This window comes from Nomia melanderi, chromosome 8 (assembly GCF_051020985.1).
Source record: "Nomia melanderi isolate GNS246 chromosome 8, iyNomMela1, whole genome shotgun sequence".
Lineage (NCBI taxonomy): Eukaryota > Metazoa > Arthropoda > Insecta > Hymenoptera > Halictidae > Nomia > Nomia melanderi.
This window is the reverse complement of record NC_135006.1, coordinates 1,341,444-1,361,792: the sequence shown is the minus strand read 5'-3', so window position 1 is coordinate 1,361,792 and position 20,349 is coordinate 1,341,444. Positions and strand designations below refer to the sequence as shown.

The following is a 20,349-nucleotide window of genomic DNA, read 5'->3' as shown; positions in this document are numbered from 1 at the left end:
GACGCTGTATATGACGACATAAATTCTCGAGGCACGATGGAAAAAATACATAATCGATCCTAGGGGCAGATCAATTTCGAGAGGTTGCGCTCGGTGGTAATGTCCCCGCTTAATTGCTTGTAACTTGTTGGGTACTTAGCGCTTGACAATGACTACTTTTACGCTTAATAGGCAGATGAATTTTCGTGAAGTTGCTGTTTCTTTGGACTCGTTATGAACTTCGTGTTCTATTAACAGCTAGTTTGTTCGTAGGTTTTCGAGTTTTGATAAAGGAATAGTAAATAAGAATTCCAGAGACCTTTTATTCGATACATGTAAATAGACCAGTAAGTTTGAAATTTCAAAGATCTCAGCTTCAAAGATAAGTACTAGTTTGAAATTTTCCAAGACAAATTAGAAAATAGCATATCCAAGACCAAAGCGTTTCAGTTTGAAATTTCCTAGTTTACAACTTCAGAAGCCCCGAGGACCGGAGAACAAGAGTCAGAAAACGGGGCGAGAAATTCGCAAAGTGGTAAAAATTGGGGGGCATTAATGCACGGCCAGACGAGTTCGATCAATCATCTTTATCTTTCGGCGATCTAGGCGACGCCCGCGGCGGAATTCCGGAATCCGCGACCGTTCGCCCGTGCAAACGAGCAAATTATTCCGCGTAACGTTACACGGCCGTTTTTGCGGCGCGGCTACGCAACCTGCGTCTGCGTTTGTGTACGCGCAAAACAGGCAATTACGCGGTTACGGTGCGGCGCATCGACGACAAGACAGACGTACCTAGCGAGCTTCGAGGTCGCCGGGTCACAGCGGAGGGTCATGACTGGCTCACGGATTCGCGTGTGCGTTTGCACGTGTCCCGCGGAGGGAAATAGGGGGCCCACTACGCAGAATTCTCGGAAATGGAGAAAAGGATGTTTATAAACCGAACATCGCCGGGGTTTGATCGCGGATGTTCGCAAAGTTACGATTCTCGCGGCTAATCTGACGCGAAGACGCGGACCTTTTCGTGAAACGTCACCATAGAAATAGCGTGCGAAGTGTATATTGCTGTGTACATAATCTAGTGTCTGCTGCCGGTACACTTTATGCGAAATTTAAATTCCTTGAGTAAATAAAGTAGAAATAGTTGATAGTTATAGTGGGACTCTTTGAGATTGCTTGGATGCTTCTACTGGCAGATACGCAATATCAATTCTGCGTGATTTTTTTAATAGCTCTGACTTACCGCACGTTCGAATGGGAATTGTAATTAGGATACGCGAGGAAAGTAAGTGTCGTAAGGTGAATTATCCTCGTCAAGAGTCGAGTAACTTGATAGCAGCCCTTAAACGATCCCTCCTTGCACCCTATTGATTCGATGCTTCCAATGAGGATCTTCATTAGGGAGTACCTGCAGTCGGCACCTTTGAAACTTAAAACCATCCCCTATCCCTTGGTTACAGTCCACCGATTTTCTATATCAATAGAAGTATTTATTCGGAGCGTCATTTGTGCCTTTCAAAACCTATAGTCTCTAAGTCATCGCTGACTCACGATTAGATTCACCCTTCTCGTGTACCAATATCTTCTTCCATACCATTTCAACAGTATTTCATTCTCTTTTTCTGAAAATATACATTACTAACAATATACAACGAAACTGATTGCAACACATATATTAACACCCTTGCATCATACCCCACAATATGAAGTACAATAAACAAAGATCTCAATAAAATCCAATCTCGCATAATACACTTTCAACATGTCAAAACATAACTCCTTCATCCTTACGTATCAACCACCGAAATATCAAATTCCTATATCCCTTCAGAATTCACAAATTACTGATACGTCCGAAAAACAGAGAGAGTCCGGAAGGCTCCAAAAAGCTCAGCCGTTTCCGTCCGCGTACGGTAATTCTCGGCGGCGAAAGGTCGAAGGCTCCGCAGCAGGGGGTCAAGGTGCGTACTCGCGTTCACGGGGGCCCGACGAGCTTGCGGTACCAGACAGGACCCGGTTCGGAACCGGAATCGGCGTCCCTCAAACCGGAAATCGGCCGTATCGGAAGAGTGTGCGTGGACCTGCCGCGGTCGAACTCGAAAGACAGGTCTACCGGCTGGGCCGGGTCACGCGTTTGATTATTATTGTCCGACCGACTGCCTCCTCCTCCTCGTCTGCTTCTCCGCCTCCTTCCCTCGTTCTCTCTCCATCGTCGTCTTGGTTTTTTTCTTCGCCCGCTTTTTCCAAGGCGATGAATATACGCGGCGCACTCGGGCTTTTTTCCTTTGCGGGCACGCACCACGTCACCTGTGCGCGCAGCACGTGCCGCCGGGGAACATGGTATGCATATCTACCAGAGTTTTTCGACGATCCGCCGAATTTAAATGCGCGCGGCGTGGACACGGCATGGCTTCTGCTCGCGACCATGCCGCCTAGATTTTGGCGGTCAGTCTTCGGGGATGAATGCGGCGGGAATTTTGCGTTGTCTTTGGGATGTCGGAATGGAGAGGATCAGAGTCATTGTTTCATTGTTGTTCCGGCGATTTTGGAAATTTTTGAAGTTTTGAAATATCTGGGCTTTTGTTCGGAGACTCGAGTTATATTATTTATTGACAAGTTCTCTGTTTTCAATAGTGTTTTGAGCTTTCTTTAAGGCTTTCTTTACTTGATTCACCTTTATCCCGCCTCTCAGTGGATTCAAGTTTCTAATCAATTATCTTTTTATCAACTTTGGTAGCTTTCATTTGATCTCCTTTTCATTGTCTTCTTTATCTTATAGCTGGCTATTAGCTTTAAGTTTAGATGTTAGTATTTAATTTCACCTACATTCTGATTCTAGAGACCTATACTCTTGGACACCTATTTATATTCGCTAAATGCAATGAAATGTTATTCAATTTTAACCTTGTTATAATCTAGTATACATAAAAAAAGAGCTAACACGTAAATACACGAATAAATCACAAATATTCATATTCTGATCGTATCAAGGAGTATCCGAAAGTTCCTTATAGCTGAGTTTACCATGATTTGTAATGAAAGACGCGTGGATTCGGCTGTCACACGATTCTTTGACCTCCTGAGCTAAACAGTGAACGCGTCGGAACGGCAGCCGTGAACTCTCGCGCCGCGGGATTCCGGATTCTCGCGCGTTCGCTCGTTTTTGAGACTGAAACGGCACCGTCCACGCCTTCCTGTTTCATAATGGTCCGGTTCTATGTTACGTCGAAGCAACCCCTCGCGAAAAACGAGCCGCGAGATCGTAGATCGCGTTTGACCCCGGCTGATCTCTATGCCCGGTTCTCGTCGTCGTTAGACGGAGGTGACAATTTCAGCGGAGACACGGAAACCCGCCGCGGAAAGAGATATCTCGCAGTCGTGCTAATGAAAATTCAAGACGGCCCGCTAATGAAACGACATTGCTCTTTTGTCCAGTTTGACTAGTATCTCCGTTCCACCGTGTCCGTAGTCTTGATCCTTCGACGCAAGAGGAATGTCTTTCTTTTTTTAATCTTTTTACTTTTTCTTGGAACAGAGGTGTTAGTAACCGACTATGTTAGTTTTCGAATGTTGCGTTTCGTTACTTGTCGTGGATTATTTCGTGAGAGTGTAGTTCTTTAGTAGAATTCAGGCTGCTGCGAATGGTTTTGAACTTGCGTGGGAATCTGAACTCAAATTGGAGAGTTTAAATTTAGGAATTCGAATTTAATGATTTGAAGATTTGAAAGTTTCATTTAATAGGTATCAAAGTTCTTTTGGGCTAATGAGATATTCAGTACAAATATGACATATAATTCATTATTTTCCTTATTTTTTGGTTCTTCGAAATGCAGCCGCAATTTTACATTCGTGACAAGTATATTTCAATTATCAGAATGTCCCTTTTCTCTTCTGTTTTACGAAGAACCGCTGCCCAATCAGATAGCATACGCAAGACTGTTTCTTTCGATCTTCCTGGAAGGACTCGTTCCGTCAACCGGACACCGTTCAATCACTTCCACGTCTACCTGCTAGTCTAGAGTCACGTATGTATATATCTAGATCGAGTCCTCGGAAACACCGGCCGCGCATACTAGACGTGTAAGTACGAAGGTTTGTCGTAACTTCAGTGGTTCTGGGAATAGTGGTCTGCTTCCAGGAGTTTTTCAGTCCCATTTGTTTTTCGTTTGGTGTTACATACAGAATAAAAATGAATTTCTAGTGAATCGGATTCTTTTTACGTTTCCCCTCAAATTTGAATGTTAATTTCAAACATACGTATCTACAAATTCAACCATAATTAATCTGTTTACAACGTAAACGTTAAAGTCGCGGTATTCTTAGTTTTTCACTCTGAAAGTTGCAGCACCAATATTAATTCATCTTCATACTGTACTAATTCATTCCAAAATACCTGAGAATTGCTCAAATTATATTTATGGACAACATAATCACAATATTGTAAACAATTCTCTCAAAAACTGCTAAAATACACAGACGAACGATAAAATAAAATGTCAATCTCAACGCAAAACTTAAACATAGATCGATTGAATTTCCAAAAATTCGAGAAACGGTCCCGTAATCAAATCCAACAAATTCCGTTAAAAAAGGTCCCGGTAAAAGTGGAACGAACCATAATCTCCGCTCCCTAATCTACTAAAAATCCGGTATCTATCTCCGCGGAGCATTCTTCTGCTCCGTTCTGCGTCCAAGACCGTTCACCCTCGCCGCGATTCAACGAAACGCTCCGTTATCGCGACGATCTTACGGCTCGGAGCGAACCTCGGCCATCTCCCCGACAGTTTCGTTGTTCGCCTGCGCCTCCCGCAATTACGTCGGCGGCCATTTTTCCCCTAGGACGGTCATAAAACGGTGTCCGGCGCTCCGCGATCCGCGGACGACGCTTCCGCGAGAGTCCGAGGGGTACAGAACGCCCGCGCGAGGGTGTAATTCTGTACGAGGGGGCCAGTGAAAACGTTTACGGCGTTTTGCGATCATAAATTCAAATAAAGGGGAACGCGGTCGCGTTACGTGTTGGGCATAAAGCACCGGTAGACAGCGAAAACGGGGCATGCCACTCGTCCGCGGCCGGGCCCGATTCTGGTTCTTCAGGCCCGTTTCGTTTTACGACGTGACACGAGGCCCCTCGTCAAGTGGGTCAGAGGCCAGCGAGTACCGCGACGCGACTACTTATACTCTCCTCGCGCGCTCGACAGATCTCCGCGTAACGATAATCGGACGACAAAACGCGTAATAAGGAGCCGGCTCGACGCCGGACGCCATGTTCACGCTGGCCCGAAGTTGCCTGCGTTTCAGATGTTTCAAACTTTCGCTGTGTGAAACTATGTGAAACTATGTGAAACAATGTAATACTATGGAAAATATTATAAAAGGTTCTAGATCGTGTGTGATAAAAAGCTGCGTAAGATTTTGACTAGGAATATTCAGTATTTTTGGTTAAGATGTGGACGACATTTTTTGAAACTAAGTAATGAGGAACTATACGAGTTAAGAAAGTTAGTTTATTTGTATTATGTAGAAGATTTTGTGATTTTGCTATATGAAAACAAGTGGCGACTGAAGTGTTATAGTGGTCCTGGTATGTCGAATTGTTTAAACCCGACACGTCCCGAGTCATAGAATTAATTACCTAACCGTCGCGTTTCTTTAACCATCCATGAGAAACAAGTCAATAATGATATGAGAAAGCGCGCGGCGAGGGAATCACGAGTGGAAACGACTATCAAAGATGACGCACGAAGAGACGCGTATAATGACCACCTTCTCGGATGATTCATGCGCTACTGAAAATAGACGTGGCACTACGCGCACGCATGCACAAAGCCTCCGTTTTTTTACGGAGATCGCCGCGAAATGATAACCCCCGGCGCGGGTACGCGAGTAAAAAGCGGCACCGCAAGTCAGTCATTGCGAACGTTACCGCTTTCATTAAAACGCGACCTCTAAATGGGACCCGCGTCGCGATTCACACGGAAACGGAATAGTTGAACAGGTTTCGTTTTTGCTTAAAATTTACAAAATTATTCTTGCCCCTTACTTGAAAAGTGGAACGTTTCGAATGTATTAGAATTGTCTATTTTATTTTCCACTGAAGATATTGTTTAATGACTCTTCTAACATAGAGAAAAGGAACGTGTTAGAAAAGCGTAAACACGTAGTTCTGTCTGCAGATCACTGGAATAGTATCTTAGAAATAGTACTTTTTGATTATTTTTGAAACGTTGAGAAAAGTGAATTATAATTTGTAAGATAACTGATGTCGAATAAAAGTGTTCAACTAAATGCGTAGATAACAGTGTAATGTAGGAATTGTGATAGCATGTGGTTAATAATTGTTCTTTATCTTTGCTAAGAAAGACTAAGTGATAGATAAAATGCTGAGGTTTTCCGTAGCAACGCGTTAAAGTGAATTAATTAAGAACGACGCACGTTCAAGAGTGTCAATGGACTTTCATTTTCGAGAAATGCTGACTTTTTGCCGTCGATGTAACGTTATTATTACGAACGACAGGAAACGCGAGCGAAACGAGATCCACCGCGAACGTCGCCGGCTCGCTCGGTTCGAATTCCGTTTCTCAATACGTAATGCATCCCTCGCTACTATGTAAGTCGGATGTAATGATACACTATCGCGTGTCGAGGAGAAAGAACCGACAAAAACCGTGATACTCGGCTGGATTGCAAGAAACGATTAATAATGCCGGTGAACCTATGCAGTCAGCGATATCGATGTATCCGATCCGTGGTTATTTCTCTACCATCTGTTGCCCTCGGTTTGCGAATGACAGCTACAACGCAACACCTGAGAGCAGGAAATTTTTCAAACACTTTCGGTTCACTTAAAAATTACTCGAAATGAAATTAACAGTCTCAGTGGAAGAAATTATTAAATTTAACATGTAAAAGTAAATCATAATTAAATTAGAAGAGTTCAAAATGTAGCAAGAAATATTCTCAAATTAACCTCAATAGAAGTCGATAACTGCCAAGAGAAAATTCAGAAGAAATATAATTTTATTATAAATGGAATATTATACATGCTGCGTAAATAATAAATTATTTTTTCAAGAAAACAGCGAATAAAGTTAATGCAGACGTTTTCAAAAATTTCTCATTCCCTTTCCGAGATCACCCCGCGCGATTCAAACAAGTATTCGTCCAATTTTTTCGTTCCAGTGTGGTTCCCCGGCTTCGAAGATCGCATATCGCGGTTGTCACTTGTCTGTACAAGCGTTTAGATTAAAGTAGTGATCTGGCGGGACGCGGGCTTTACTGCGGCGGCTTGCTGTGAAACCATACGCCGATTCAACCCCATGGCGAGCCTCAAATGACTCGGGCTCACAGTAACAGCCCCCTCACCGAAATTATCTCGCCCGTTTCGCTGCTCGTCACGCCGGAGATTTCGTCGACTTGACAAAACGTAATGGCGCCATCCCGTCTCTCCTGGTAATAATAATTCTGCTCGTTAAGAGTGGCACGCTTCGCGCGAACTTTTGTGCCGCTCGTTTGAAACTTCTGGGGTTGCACCAGAAATTCAAATTTTCTTCTATTTTCTTCGGTTATAAAATGCTCTTTTAACAAAAAGTTATTTGAAATGGATCATTCTCATAGATGGATAATCAATTGTCCCAAAAAATTTGGATATATGTCAGACTGAAGATAGTATTACTAAAGGAACATAGGTTTTCGGTGAAATTGAGCTCGACACTCTTTCAAAAATATAGTAATACTATGTAATAAAGTTTCGTCGAGTACTCAGAAGTTCAAATGATAGAAATTGACACTTGGTATTCTCCCCCAGCTCCTTTAAATTTCATTCAATCCACCTTACGCGACGATTTTTTATCTCGATGGTAATTTTCTTCCGAATAATTTACTGTAAAAGAAACACGGCTCGGCTGTTGCGTGTAAATATCTGAATTTCGCAAGATGCGGGAACATTACTGGCGGTCCCATGAAAAATCCCAGGATCAATAAAATTAGGATAACCCCCATAAAATAGTTTGAAACACTCCGTCCCTGAACATCGCAGCGGAAAGCCGTGGGTACGTCGGGCCCCGACGTAGTTTATTGCTGCGTCTTCAGGGTTGCGCAATCTCACGGAACTTCGACCGCCGTTAGTAACATCCCGGGATACTTTAGAAACTTTGACTGGGTCTAGAGAGCCCCATAGAATGCTTATATTTATCGTGATCCGTGAGTTCCGGGCGGCGCGGCGCGAGGAAAAAAATCAACGGGCAATTACAGCCTCCGATGAGCGTAATTCCTCCTTCCTATGCGGAGTCGAAAAGTTTGAAACGCGATTTTCAAGTAAAAGTGACAGTTTAATCTACCCAAGAACGTAAATTTGTACGTAAAAATCCATTCAAATAATGAATGTCCTAATACTTTACATTGAAACACGAATACTTTCCTTTAGGTATCTAAGAAAACAATATTAATTCGAATCTCTGACAATAAGAGCAGAAGTAATAACTATATTGAAGGAGAACAGATCTTAAACATTTTAAAATTTAACTTGCTTTAATAACTATTTCGATACATTTAATTATTGAAGATCGAGAAACCATTTTAACACGTCGGCATTTATTTGAAATAATTGTGCAATCTTAAACATCGAAGAATCGTTTCAAATAAATAGTCACAGTAATTATTCACGATAAGTATATATATATATACTTATCTTCGCCACGAAGGAATAACTAATATTATTCAAACACCTAAGAATTCTCGTGGCACTCAACGCGTTAAACAACATTATTAACACGTAATAATACAGTGCACCGCGTTCACGTAGTCTTCACCCCCCGATAGGTGTGGAAGATTATTCTCTGTCTCTACACCTCCCAGGATGCAAAAGTGCGAACGCGAATTCCAAGCGTCTTCGTAGCTCGTAGGTCACGGATAAACAATTTAGAGAAGGAACCGTGGAGATATGGCAGGCAGCGCGATGTTGCTCGCGGGGAATAAACGCGAGGACGTGGCGAGATCCTCTCGCGCGAGCGCGGCTCTGTTCAGGGTATCGCTTACTAATAGCGTGGATATATACGCTTGAACTGTGAATACAAGGTCTGGGTTAGGCATATACCGTTGCCGCGTGTTCAGACGTTGGACGGTCCCGCACGCGAATTCCAGCACCGGATAGCCGATAATATAAACGCGCGACCGTTAAAATCGTACGTCATCGCGATACCGGCGAGGACGCGACAGGCGAAAAAACGCCACCGACAGGATTCTTCGGCTACCGTCCGACAAATTGTCTTGTTAGGCGCTCGACGCGAGGAACCTCGGGATTTCCGTGGGTATTTCATCGATCGTGATTTACTCTTTTTATGTTCAACTTGTTGGGTTTAGCGTTTGATGTGATGTTGGTTAGGTGTGAGGTGATTAGAGATTGTTTAAATAATGTGTGATTATAGTGTACGTTGAAAGTCATTTAAAGATTATTGAAAGGTACGTGTTGAAATGTTAGAGTTGGATGCGTGGAAGCAGTATTTTGAATAAAATCGAAAATAAAGACTGCGTTCGAAACTGAGTTGCTGTTACATCTGACACTGTGCAGTATTTAAAGTGTTCTTATAATTAAAATGAGAGGAAATGTTGCAATGGTAAATGAATTAATAGAATTGTGCTTTAAAGATGGTAATTCTCCGAGTAAAATATTGCTGAATGGATGAGAGGTGCGAGAATTTGCGTGAATATGGAGACAAGCGACAAGCGTTGATTCGCGAAGGAATCTCACAACTTTTGGGATTTTTCGGTTAAACGTTCAACGGCTGTGATTTTTCTGTGTCGGAGATTCACGATGCATCAAACTCAGCTTCTCAGGTGTAAATAATTCCTCAAGGAAGTGGAAAGATAAGCCGTATCTTTAGGTTCGCCGGCAGAGATAGATTCGATCTATCAGTCCCGATTTTTCAAAACGCACCAAGGTTTCAACAAACTTTCTAGATTCCTCCGCATTCCCGAGGCTGGACGGACCCGCTCGCGCCTCGGAGCATTATTCTCGGTGTCACGGAAAATTCAAGAGAACCTTCCCGGCGCATTTGTACAGGCGTTCAACCGCCTGGTAGGTTTGACAAAGCTTAATATCTTCGATTCGTCGCCATTTAAACGAACATTCGCAATTACTTAAATATACTTGTTCGCCGAGGAAGATTCTCACCCTCGATTCTAACGTAAAAGTTCCTTCTCCTACTTACGTCCATAGTAGAAATGTTTGAAATACTGCTCGTTTCCTAATTACCAGAAGTATCACAGTCTTGTCGGTTTGACAAATAACGAACGAATAACTAACGGTAAGATAAAATGAATTTTCAAACATCTACAGCTCTAAAATGATTGTAAAATACACGAAGACAGGAGGGAGCGCTTAAACTGGGAGTTTCCCGCACTTACAACACTCTACGATCTAAATTTCAATTACATATTATTACATTAGATAGGTATCATTATTTAACGAAATTCCTATCAATATCTGGCAAAGTTTCCATTATCTTTGGAACGCAACAGAACCCGATATCAAAACCAATACATGTTCGTTTCGATAAAATGTTGAACCCATAAAAACTTCTATTTGCCCGAGGATCCGCAGTCTACTAATCGCGATCCAGTTTCCATCGGTAACAGCGGCGGCCGCCCGAAGTCAGCGAAGGGGAAGCGAATCGGTGGATCCAGTTCTCCCATGGAGAGATCCCCGGGGCGAGTCTCACGCGTCGATCGCGATCCCCGGCTCGTCCGCGACACAATGAAATTGGATTAAGCTCGTGCTGCCGAGCGGTCTGCACGAGGAGTTTTAACGATCCACCGGCGTACAAATTGTCGAGATGTTATCCGGCAGGCCGCGGGAGCCGTCGAGAGCACGGAGGAAGATGGAGAAAGGTAGAAAGACGGAGAGAGCCTGTGGAAGCGGCTGGCTAGCAGATAGCGGAACAGATAAAGCGGGAGCAAGGGAGATCCAGGAGCTGCGGAGAGATCGGAGATGCGAGACGATCCACCGAGAGGAGATGCGAGGGAAGATTAAGGGCGGTGAATCTCCCTATGGCAATGCGGAGGCTTGCTGATGTCACTGTTGCCGCAGAAAGAGACACGGATACTCTCTCCTCGCGTCTCTTTGTCTAGCTTCTAAGTGACGTCGCCCTTGGTTCCCGTTGGTACGTTGAGGATTCTCAACAGTAAATTACAAAATATGCTAAGCGGTCGATATAAATCAAAAGCCCGAAGCTAGGGTGCCGCCGCCGCCAGCAGAAAGGGGTGCGAAACGAATTTCTTACCCCGTCGCGTACGGATATCCGGCGGAAGGGGTGCCGGCACTCGATCGGTCCGCGAACGAGACCCAAAATAAGGGGTCGCGAGGAACGGGGATGATCAAACGTTTCCTCGATCTCTCTTTCTCTTCCTCTATCGCTTTATCCATATTCTGCCGTCTCTCACGGGGCGACGCGGAGTTTACAAACCGAGCAAATGGACCGGAAGGCTTCGCAGAGACGCCGGTGTAAATAGGCCGCACAGTTTCTTTCTATTCTACGATACCGGGATTCGGTTATGAAATTCGAATTAACCGGTGCCCTGATCTTTGGATCGTGATTTATGGTGGGTGCGTGCGAGAACGATGCAGCTTGATTTTGAAGGTTCGATCGGATGGTTTAGATAAAACTGCGGCCGTATTTGATTCGGAAGCCGAAGATCGATACGCGATCGAGATACAAGAAGATCGAGCTTGACCGATAGCCGCGGAGATCGCCGGCTGCCACTGTTTGCACGAGCTCGCCCACCCCCAGGGAAAACGTAATAATTGCGAGACAGTGAAAAATCCAGTTTTTATCAGAGTTGGATTAAGCTGCGGTGAAAATGCTACAGCCATGATTATAGCAAGTTTTCATAGCCTTCGTAATAGGACTGATCTTTTGGATACCATGGAACTTTGAAGATTGAAACGTTTCTTAGTGTTTAAATATAAGAGCTGTTTCATTTTGTGTATTAAAACTTTAGAGTACCTATGTATGTCTTCTAGAAGTTGGATTTGAGAAATCTATTTATACAGATTTACATAAAGAAGCATTAAATATTTCGAGCAAACATCATTCAGAAAATATTGAAACTAAACGAACAGTAAATGTGATAACTTAAAGCGAAATGATTAACTTTCCCATTAGAATAATCGCATCCTCAAGTTAATGAAATTTTACAGTCTGGCGTTACAACCTCGGTTTTTGAAAAACGTACAGGCAAATAAATCCTAAGCAAGTTTCTAAGACCATTAAGACCCTAAAGGGAAACGTTTACGTTATAATTTTCTCGCAGCTTTCAGGCACGTCATCAAGTGCAACTGGCATAATAAATTGCACGCTAACGCAATAAACCGGCGTATGTACTTACCAGTTCCCGCGAAAATCCATCGTCGTCCATTAATCTCAATTTCGAGCGGCGGGATCGAAAGTGCGAGATAAAACGATCGGCATGAAAGTTTCGCGTGAAATGGGAAACTCGTTCCCCCGGCTCGCGTTTCTTCCTCGGGCAGAACCGATGCCCGGCGTCACGCGATTGTTCCACATAGTCCGGCGTCGCGATAAATTATGCTACCCGCGAGCACTCAATTATGTGCGCGCCGCTATTAATCGAGATACGGGGAAACGTGGATGTTAATAAAGCGGCGAGCCGCGACGAGAGTGTTTTCAGCGACGTTTACACGCGGTTATCTCGCGATCTACGCTAATCGAGGATCCAACCGATCCTGCGCGCGCGCGCGCGCCGCGCGTTAGCTATTTCCCTGGGACGAGATCCTGCGAACTCTCTTGTCTACGACCGATTCGAAATCGGGCCCTTATCGGCTCGTAAATTCGCCCCAACGAGCCGTCGCTCGTGAATATTTATGAGCAGCTTCGTAAATGTTCCCTGCGAAACGAATATTTTTTGGTGTAACGGCCGCGCGTTTCCGATTTTTTTAATACCGCGAGATGGTCCTTAATCACGGACATTTTGTGCAATATTATTTGCATGAAAGTGTCAGCTTGATATTTTACGCCAGTTCCGCAGAAAGAGTAGGCGGGCGTTCGAGGAATTGGAAATTCTGTAAGACAGAGTACGAGCACCGTTTCGATGTAGATTAAATAACGCTCGTTTTTCTTTCGTCGGCTTGGCTTAAGCGTTTGTTTTTCTTCGGAGAACGGCGTTGTATAAGAATATATATATATATATATATATATATATATATATATATATATTATGCGCGTCGCCTAAGGAGAGCTGGAGACTTCAACGCCAGTCACCCGCACAGGCGATGCACGCCGAGTATCTCGGCGCATCGCAGCCGCTGGATAGGCATGTTGGTTGCAGGTATACTCGCGGAAAGCCGCGATTTTTATCTATGCAATGCCCCCAAGGCTCAGATACTAATATGTCATAGGTTAACCTCGAGGCAACGCGTTCGTTTGCATTAATAACGCAATCGTACGGGGCACTTATTAAAAATTACGAACGGGGTATACGTTGAAACTGATGTAAGTGCAGCTGCCGCGCGTCGTACGACGACGTACTAACTCGCGAGTCAATAAGTATAAAATATATGCAATAGAATAAATAATATTGTAGAAATTCGCAGGCTATCATGTCTTTAAATTTTCGAGTTAACGCTTTGACTGTCATCCACTTGCGGACGTCACAATTTATATTCCGAGGCTAGAAAAAGTTAATATCCGTGGAAAAAATCATTAAATAGCATAAATTTATTCGGAGTCAATCATATTTGAAACTGTGATAAACATATAAGTATATACCCGCAAGAGGCAGTAATTACCATTGAAACTTTCTGCAAACTCTGTCATTTTGGAAAAGTAATTGCTAATATTACAGTTACTTTAAGGTAACTTCACAGTTATTCCTTTAATCCAACTATCAACTATATTTCATAATCTACAAGTCCTTACACAGTCTTAGGATTAAATAAATTTCTAAGCGTCCCAAGGATACCTTGTAACGTCCACTTTTCAGCTTCACGATCGTCGAAGAGTGAACCTATTTGTCCCACAATCATTTCTTTGAAAAATTTGAAGAAAATATTTTTCCCTTATAGAAGATACATTCGGAGAATAATATATTTGAATATTTCAAAAATATCGCTAAAAATTTAAAGAAAGCCTACCAGTGAACGGGGCAAAGTGAGTTAAATGTAAATTTCAAAGGATCTCTTTCGTTTGATCAGCAATTATAAAGACTCACGTGGACCATAGTTCATGAGTTGGCGGCAGTTTGACCTCCGCCGCGGTCTTCTCGGGTAGTTTGTAGTACTCGTAGACGTAGGAAGCGGCAGGATCGTCGCCGTGGCTCGCCACGGCCGAGACCTGGTGCTGCTGTTGCAGATTGAGCATCGCCGCGGTCGCTACCGAGAGCGGATGCTCGCAGTAGGTCCGCCAGTCGCCCTCCATACCCTGCACCTGCACCTGCACGGCAGCAACCCTCTTGTGTACCTCCGGGTCGGCGCCCTCGGCGCCGCTTTGCAGGGACTGGGCCGCCTGCGCCGCCGCCTCTTCCGCCCCCAGTTCCTCCTCTTCCTCTGTCTCGCGCTGCCCGGACACGTAGCTTGGCTGCTGTTGCTGTTGCTGCGATGCGTCCTCGCTGACCACGCCGCTGTTCGTCTCCTCCTCGCCGCGGCTTCGTCGTCTGAAATGACAAACCCTTTTGTTAGACACCACCTACTGGGAGATACTTTTGTTCCGCACGCGAGAATCGTCGCGCGAGTCGGTTTCATCGTGGTTCTCGCGAGAGGCTTAACGCTTTCCACGTTGTAGTCGTAGGAATTTATTATTGGATTGCTCTGCGACTAATTCTTATTTTAAATCTGCTTTCTGATACTTATTCTTGGAACATTTTGTTCCTAGGATGGATGATTCAAAGAATGCTTGATTCTGTTCGAAAGGATAGAATTTGGAATTATTCGTGCATACTGTTGCGCGTTTAACTATGTTATAACGCATGTAACAAAGTGGTTTGCTTACTTGTACTGTATTGGTACAACTACCAGCAATACCAAGTATTGGATCCGAAGAGAGTGTAAAAATACGTCAACGTTCAGCGAAGTGTACATTCGTGACAGAAATGATAGATAAGTTGTGAAACATGAAATCGTACTATGATTCGATAGCATGATAAAATCCGCTTGAGTGCGAAACTCAACACTTGTTGGTAAAAAAGCCAATTATTTAATCTGCTTCGGTCATGTTGACCTAAATCATGCTACGGTTCTGTATATGGACCTCGGGTTAACATTTTTCTAGAAACGTCAAATGCAAATTCATTACACCAGGTATAGTACTCGAACCTGTCATTCTCTGCAAGATAAAGCTTTTAACACTATCAGCAATTTCAGGGATAATATACAAATAATATGTGTAATGAGTGCGCAAGCAGTGAATTTCTTAAAGACACATTGAACTACTTATTAATTCTACAAACAACAACTTGTTACTCAAATTAACCACTAGAAATTTAATAAGAAAATGAAGCTTCGGAAACGGTGAGTCAAAACAGACCTAGTCACCGGCGTGCAGGGGTTAAATAATTCCCTGACACAGCAAATAACTCAAGAAAAGAGTAGACGTTCCATGTCCTCGAGAAATTTTTCTCCCCGAGCTAAATGAATTATCCGAGCCCGTCAACAGGACTTTCCCGTCCTGACAGGCTAGACGGTAGCTAACAAATGCATCCGATCCACGCGAGGCCCGTGTCCGCGTGATCCTCGTCGCGATTTCCCGGAATACCGTCTGTTGTATAATGGCTTCAGCGCTGAACAACTGTTAGAAAACATCGTCCCGCGTCCCGGGATAAATCACCGCGGGTCCATCGAATTTATCAATTAACGATAATCGCCGTAGCAAGCGGGTTCCGCCCGGGATGATTCCTCAATTTAGCAAACGGCCAGCGTGACGGAGGGTCCCATCGCGCCTCGCACGCTCGATAATTTATCGCAGTCCTCGACGCCGGTGTCTACTCCGTAGACACTGCGCGAACCGCCATTTCTTCGGCCACCTGGATATTCGTCAGAAGTCGTTAGTTCCCGGGGGACGCGTGACTCGTCTAACACGTTCCAACGTCACATAGATTTTGCGACAACTACAATTTTACGCTTTGCATACAGAAAACCAAATTAATGTCGTAGAAATTATTAGCTAAGTTTACGAGACACGAAGCTGCATTTAAGAATTCAATGATTCTTCTCAGTTCCATTTTTGAATATTTTATTTAGAAGTTGTCTTAATAGAATATCGTGACTTAGAGCATTGTCATTTTAAGCAAATAGTAATGACAAATATGTTACGGTCTTATAAAATTTCTAGCTTCCCTAAAAGTTAATACTATTCATTGCACATCGTTCGAAGTAAAAGATTGGTTCCCTATTACCAATATTGTTCCTTCAAACTAAATGCGCATATACGTTGAACAGAAGATTCCGAGCTCTTGCAGATTATTAATAGTAAAATAAATTTGACGAGCATGGCCCTGAAAGAAATCGTACAGCAAGGGGCACAGGAAAGAGAAAAAAAAAAGTGAGAAGAAGGAAGAAAATATGGCAGACGCGAGCAGATGCCTTCAACGCGAGATACCGAAAAGAAGGATCGAGCAGGACGCGCGGAAGGGTTGAGAAGGATAGGGTGTATGTATATATATACACGCATGAAGATTAATTATTATAAACCCCTGCCTTTTGCCTACAGTCATCAATTTATACTCCTCTCTCGTCCCAATTCCAATCCTGATCCCGATCCCGTGAGTCGCCCAGCGAATAAAGGCTCATCCTCTCTAATTTATGCATGTCGAATCAATCTCCCTCTTCCCCTTTTTGCACCCTCTCCTTTTCTCCCTCTCACTCTCTCCGTCCCTCTAACACGAGAATCTCTTTTTATCTGGTTCGGCTCGCTTCCATCGAATCGTCGAGCGAGACGCGGTTCCTCCTTCTTCTTCTTCTTCTTCTTCTTCTTGTTGCTCCTGTTCACGCTGCACCTGGGCGGGGGGAGACCCCTTCAGCTACCCCGATAATGAGGGGCCGTGTTATCCTGTGCAAATATTTTCCTCGGTCGGTGTTTGCACAGCCACGCCGGGAATGGGAGCGATCGAACGCATCGCGAGATCCGCGGAGAACGATTTAACGAGTTCATTCGTGATCATCTGGGTGGAGAGCAGCGGGGATTCAGCAAACAGAGGATTCGAGGCTGTTTCCGCGAGGGTAGCTGCTAGAGGGTTTGCCGGAGTCCTGCATTTAATTGAGCGCAAGCAGCGAGATCGAAGCAGAATCTCAGTCGTTGGCGAAATTCAATTGAATTCAATTGAATCGCTTCGTGTTTTGTCGTTGCAGCTCTACTCGATATTAAAAGTGAAAGTTGCGATGAATTTATTTCCTCGGAGAGAAGCGTGGATAACGTGTAGCGATGTGAAGATTTTTGTAGATAACGTGAAAAGGTCGCTTGAAGCGAAATTGAAACATCCGAAGACCGCGGGCAGATTTATTTTTCACACGACCACGTTCTTCGCGAACAATTGCGCTTCGACTCGAACATCTTTTCGCGCATCCACGATCGTTGGAGGTATTCAAACGTTTCCAATCGCATGTCTAACAGTCGATGGAATATAGATATCCCTGTCAACCGAACAACCTCTGGGAACCCGTGATCCGAACGTGAAATATCCTTCGCAGATAATGTACTTCGTAGCATCGCGGAGCCGCGGGAGCGCAAACCTGGACCAAACATTCTCCGGATTCGCCTTTCGACATCGGCTCAGTTTCGAAAGACTCGACGATTTCCCAGGAGATCGAACCATTAAGAAAACGACGGGCGGAGGAACGTTTTCCATGAGAGTTTTCGAGTGGAATACCGTTTGCACGGGGGAACGAGAAACGGTGGCAGTCCCATGTCAGCGAAGACAAATTGTAACATAACGAGGCTCGCAAAACGCGGCTAATCCGCCGTTTATCAGCGGCTTGGCGGACGTGGAGAGCGGATTCGATCGTCCATTCGTCTTAGAGCCGGGTAGCTGGATCGCGCGGGAAACTTTCAATGGAAACGAGGCTGAAGGCATCATCGGGTAGCTTGCTGGTGGTCGTTAGAATGCATTAACGTTGCTGTTGGATAGGCACGGCATCAAGTTCATTGCGCGCTTACAATTTCAGTCAATTTTAGTAGATATACTGGTTTAATGAATTTTAAGCATTACTCACGGGAAGGAATGGTTCGTTGAATAAACTTGTAAGTTACAGGTAGACATTCAATCTGTAGTATTCAAGCTACATTTAAACATAGCTAGAAATTTAGGAGATATTATCATAAGTAATTTGATGGTTGACAGAATCAAGTAAAAGAAGATGAATGATCTTATCATGCGCTATTTCTTTGTAAGAATAGTTATCAATCAATGCGACTATTAATTTCATGTATCCAACATTGTAAACTATGTTCTCTATTTATTAAATTACACTTTTAATGAATTTAATTCGAAGTCTCGATAAGGTTTAGGAAGGAAGCAATAAAGTACCCTCGAAACGTTTGACCCTACTTCATCGAGGTTTGAGTTATACGAATAAATTCTGTTACGTTTCTCACAGTAGTTACGATCTAACTTTGAGATTTTAATTTACCTGACAGTATCGTTTTATCTTATGCAAACCAATTCGTATTCATACTCCAATCTATTTAATAATTACGTTTCGCCCCATCTTCGAATTCGAGCGCACCTACCTCAACGCTCGGACGTTGCAGGTAGGTGGGCACCGGCGACGAGGTAAACGGGCACAGGAGGAGTAAACGCGTTTAATATTCCGTGGGAGTGTTGTCCACGCGACCTGGGAACCCACCCCGTTGCTCCCTCGCGTGCATTTCAATAAACCCGCCTCCACGTGCGCGCGAGCACGTTCCGCCGGTTAACATGGCAGTCGATGAGTTTTAAGGGACAAGTCTCGTCCAGCCCGTTCCCAAAGTCGTTTTTATGGCCCTTTTTAAGTCGACCGATAAATTAATCCCGTTCGAAAAACATTGTCGCAATTAACATTCGATAAATCAAATTAAATTCTTAACGAGCGTCGGCCGCTTCGACCAATCGGTACAAACGTTTTATTGGAGATTGCGTATGATGTCAAAATACGTTCTAAATAACAGCATGATTTCGAGAAGCGGATAATTTTATGTGAGTCGCTGCTTTTTTCCCCCGTAATCGAGCCATTTCGCGTTAATACATGACGTACGTTAATTAATGTTTTAATGCAGGACTCGTCGCATCTCGTAAACAAGCGGATCAGGTTCGTTACGGTACACCTTGTACGCGTATATTATTGATATTACACGGAAATCTGTGTTTCTCTAACAAAAAAATTGATGAGAAATATGAAGGCCGGCTGTGTCGAGACGAAACTGGCCCGAGCGATGCGTCGATACATTCCACCGATGAATCCGCGGATAAACCGTTTGCCGGAGAACAGAATCGCCGTTTAAAGATCGTTGTTTAGCTGTTCGGAATCGATTCTATGAACCTCGACCAGTTCCCCTGCTTAAAAAGGAGACTGTTAACATTATTAACTCATTATCGGTGTTCAGCGTAATTGAATACGATTATCGGTTCGTTCCGGTGTGGTTTTATAATGCCGCGGAATGTTGTTTTTCAATGTAACCGATCGTAAAGGTTGTTTGATCGATTGTCGGCGCAAATTTACACCTAATTGTTTCAATGCTCCTTCCCGATACTTCTCCTTTAGCGTTAATTGGTGATATCTATTCATCTGAAAGCTGGCTCGTTACAAGTACAGCCTCGTTTGAGAACTCGAACATTCATGGCAACAACCTAAGACAACGGAATTTCTGAATAATGGAGGTGTTACCATTGGATCGATCGCCGGCGTAGCAATGGCGTCCGCGCAAAAGCTTGTCGATTCCGAAAGGATCGGCCGTTTTCTCCATTGAATTGCTTCCTCGATTGTCTCGTAACCTCGATGCATAATCCATTGGGCCCGATCAGCTCGGTGTTAATAAGATTTATAAAGGAGAAGCGGGGAAAAGAATGCCGCGATCTTTTTTTCCCCCTTGTCGATCGGTATCTCGGCGTAATGTCACCTTTGCTCGCTCACACGTCCCCGGTTGTAGTCGTTCGCTCGCTCGCTCGCTGCCGACCGCCGAGAGTGCGGTATGCATACTAATTCCACAAATAAATCTATTTCACCGCGCTGCGAAGGTCGCTTACACCGCCGGTCGAAGGGTGAATAAATTTCCGAGGATATTTTCCACGAAATTATTTTTCACCGTGCTCGGCTTTTCAATGGCGGCAGCCGAGATTATCGTTCGTCGTCGAACAAGAGACGATCATCCTCGAAACTGGGACGTTTTACGGCTCCTC

At 44.0% G+C, this 20,349-nt stretch overlaps 1 protein-coding gene across 5 annotated transcripts in view; it reads right to left on the bottom strand.

Annotated features, from left to right (window-relative positions):
• grh (grainy head) overlaps positions 1-20,349 on the bottom strand; it is a 153,515-nt gene that overhangs the window by 31,718 nt on the left and 101,448 nt on the right. For all 5 annotated transcript variants that reach the window (XM_076369666.1, XM_076369667.1, XM_076369665.1 and 2 more), the window contains exon 4: positions 14,197-14,637. In XM_076369666.1, coding sequence (XP_076225781.1) covers positions 14,197-14,637 — 441 coding nt within the window. The remainder of the gene's footprint in view (positions 1-14,196; positions 14,638-20,349) is intronic.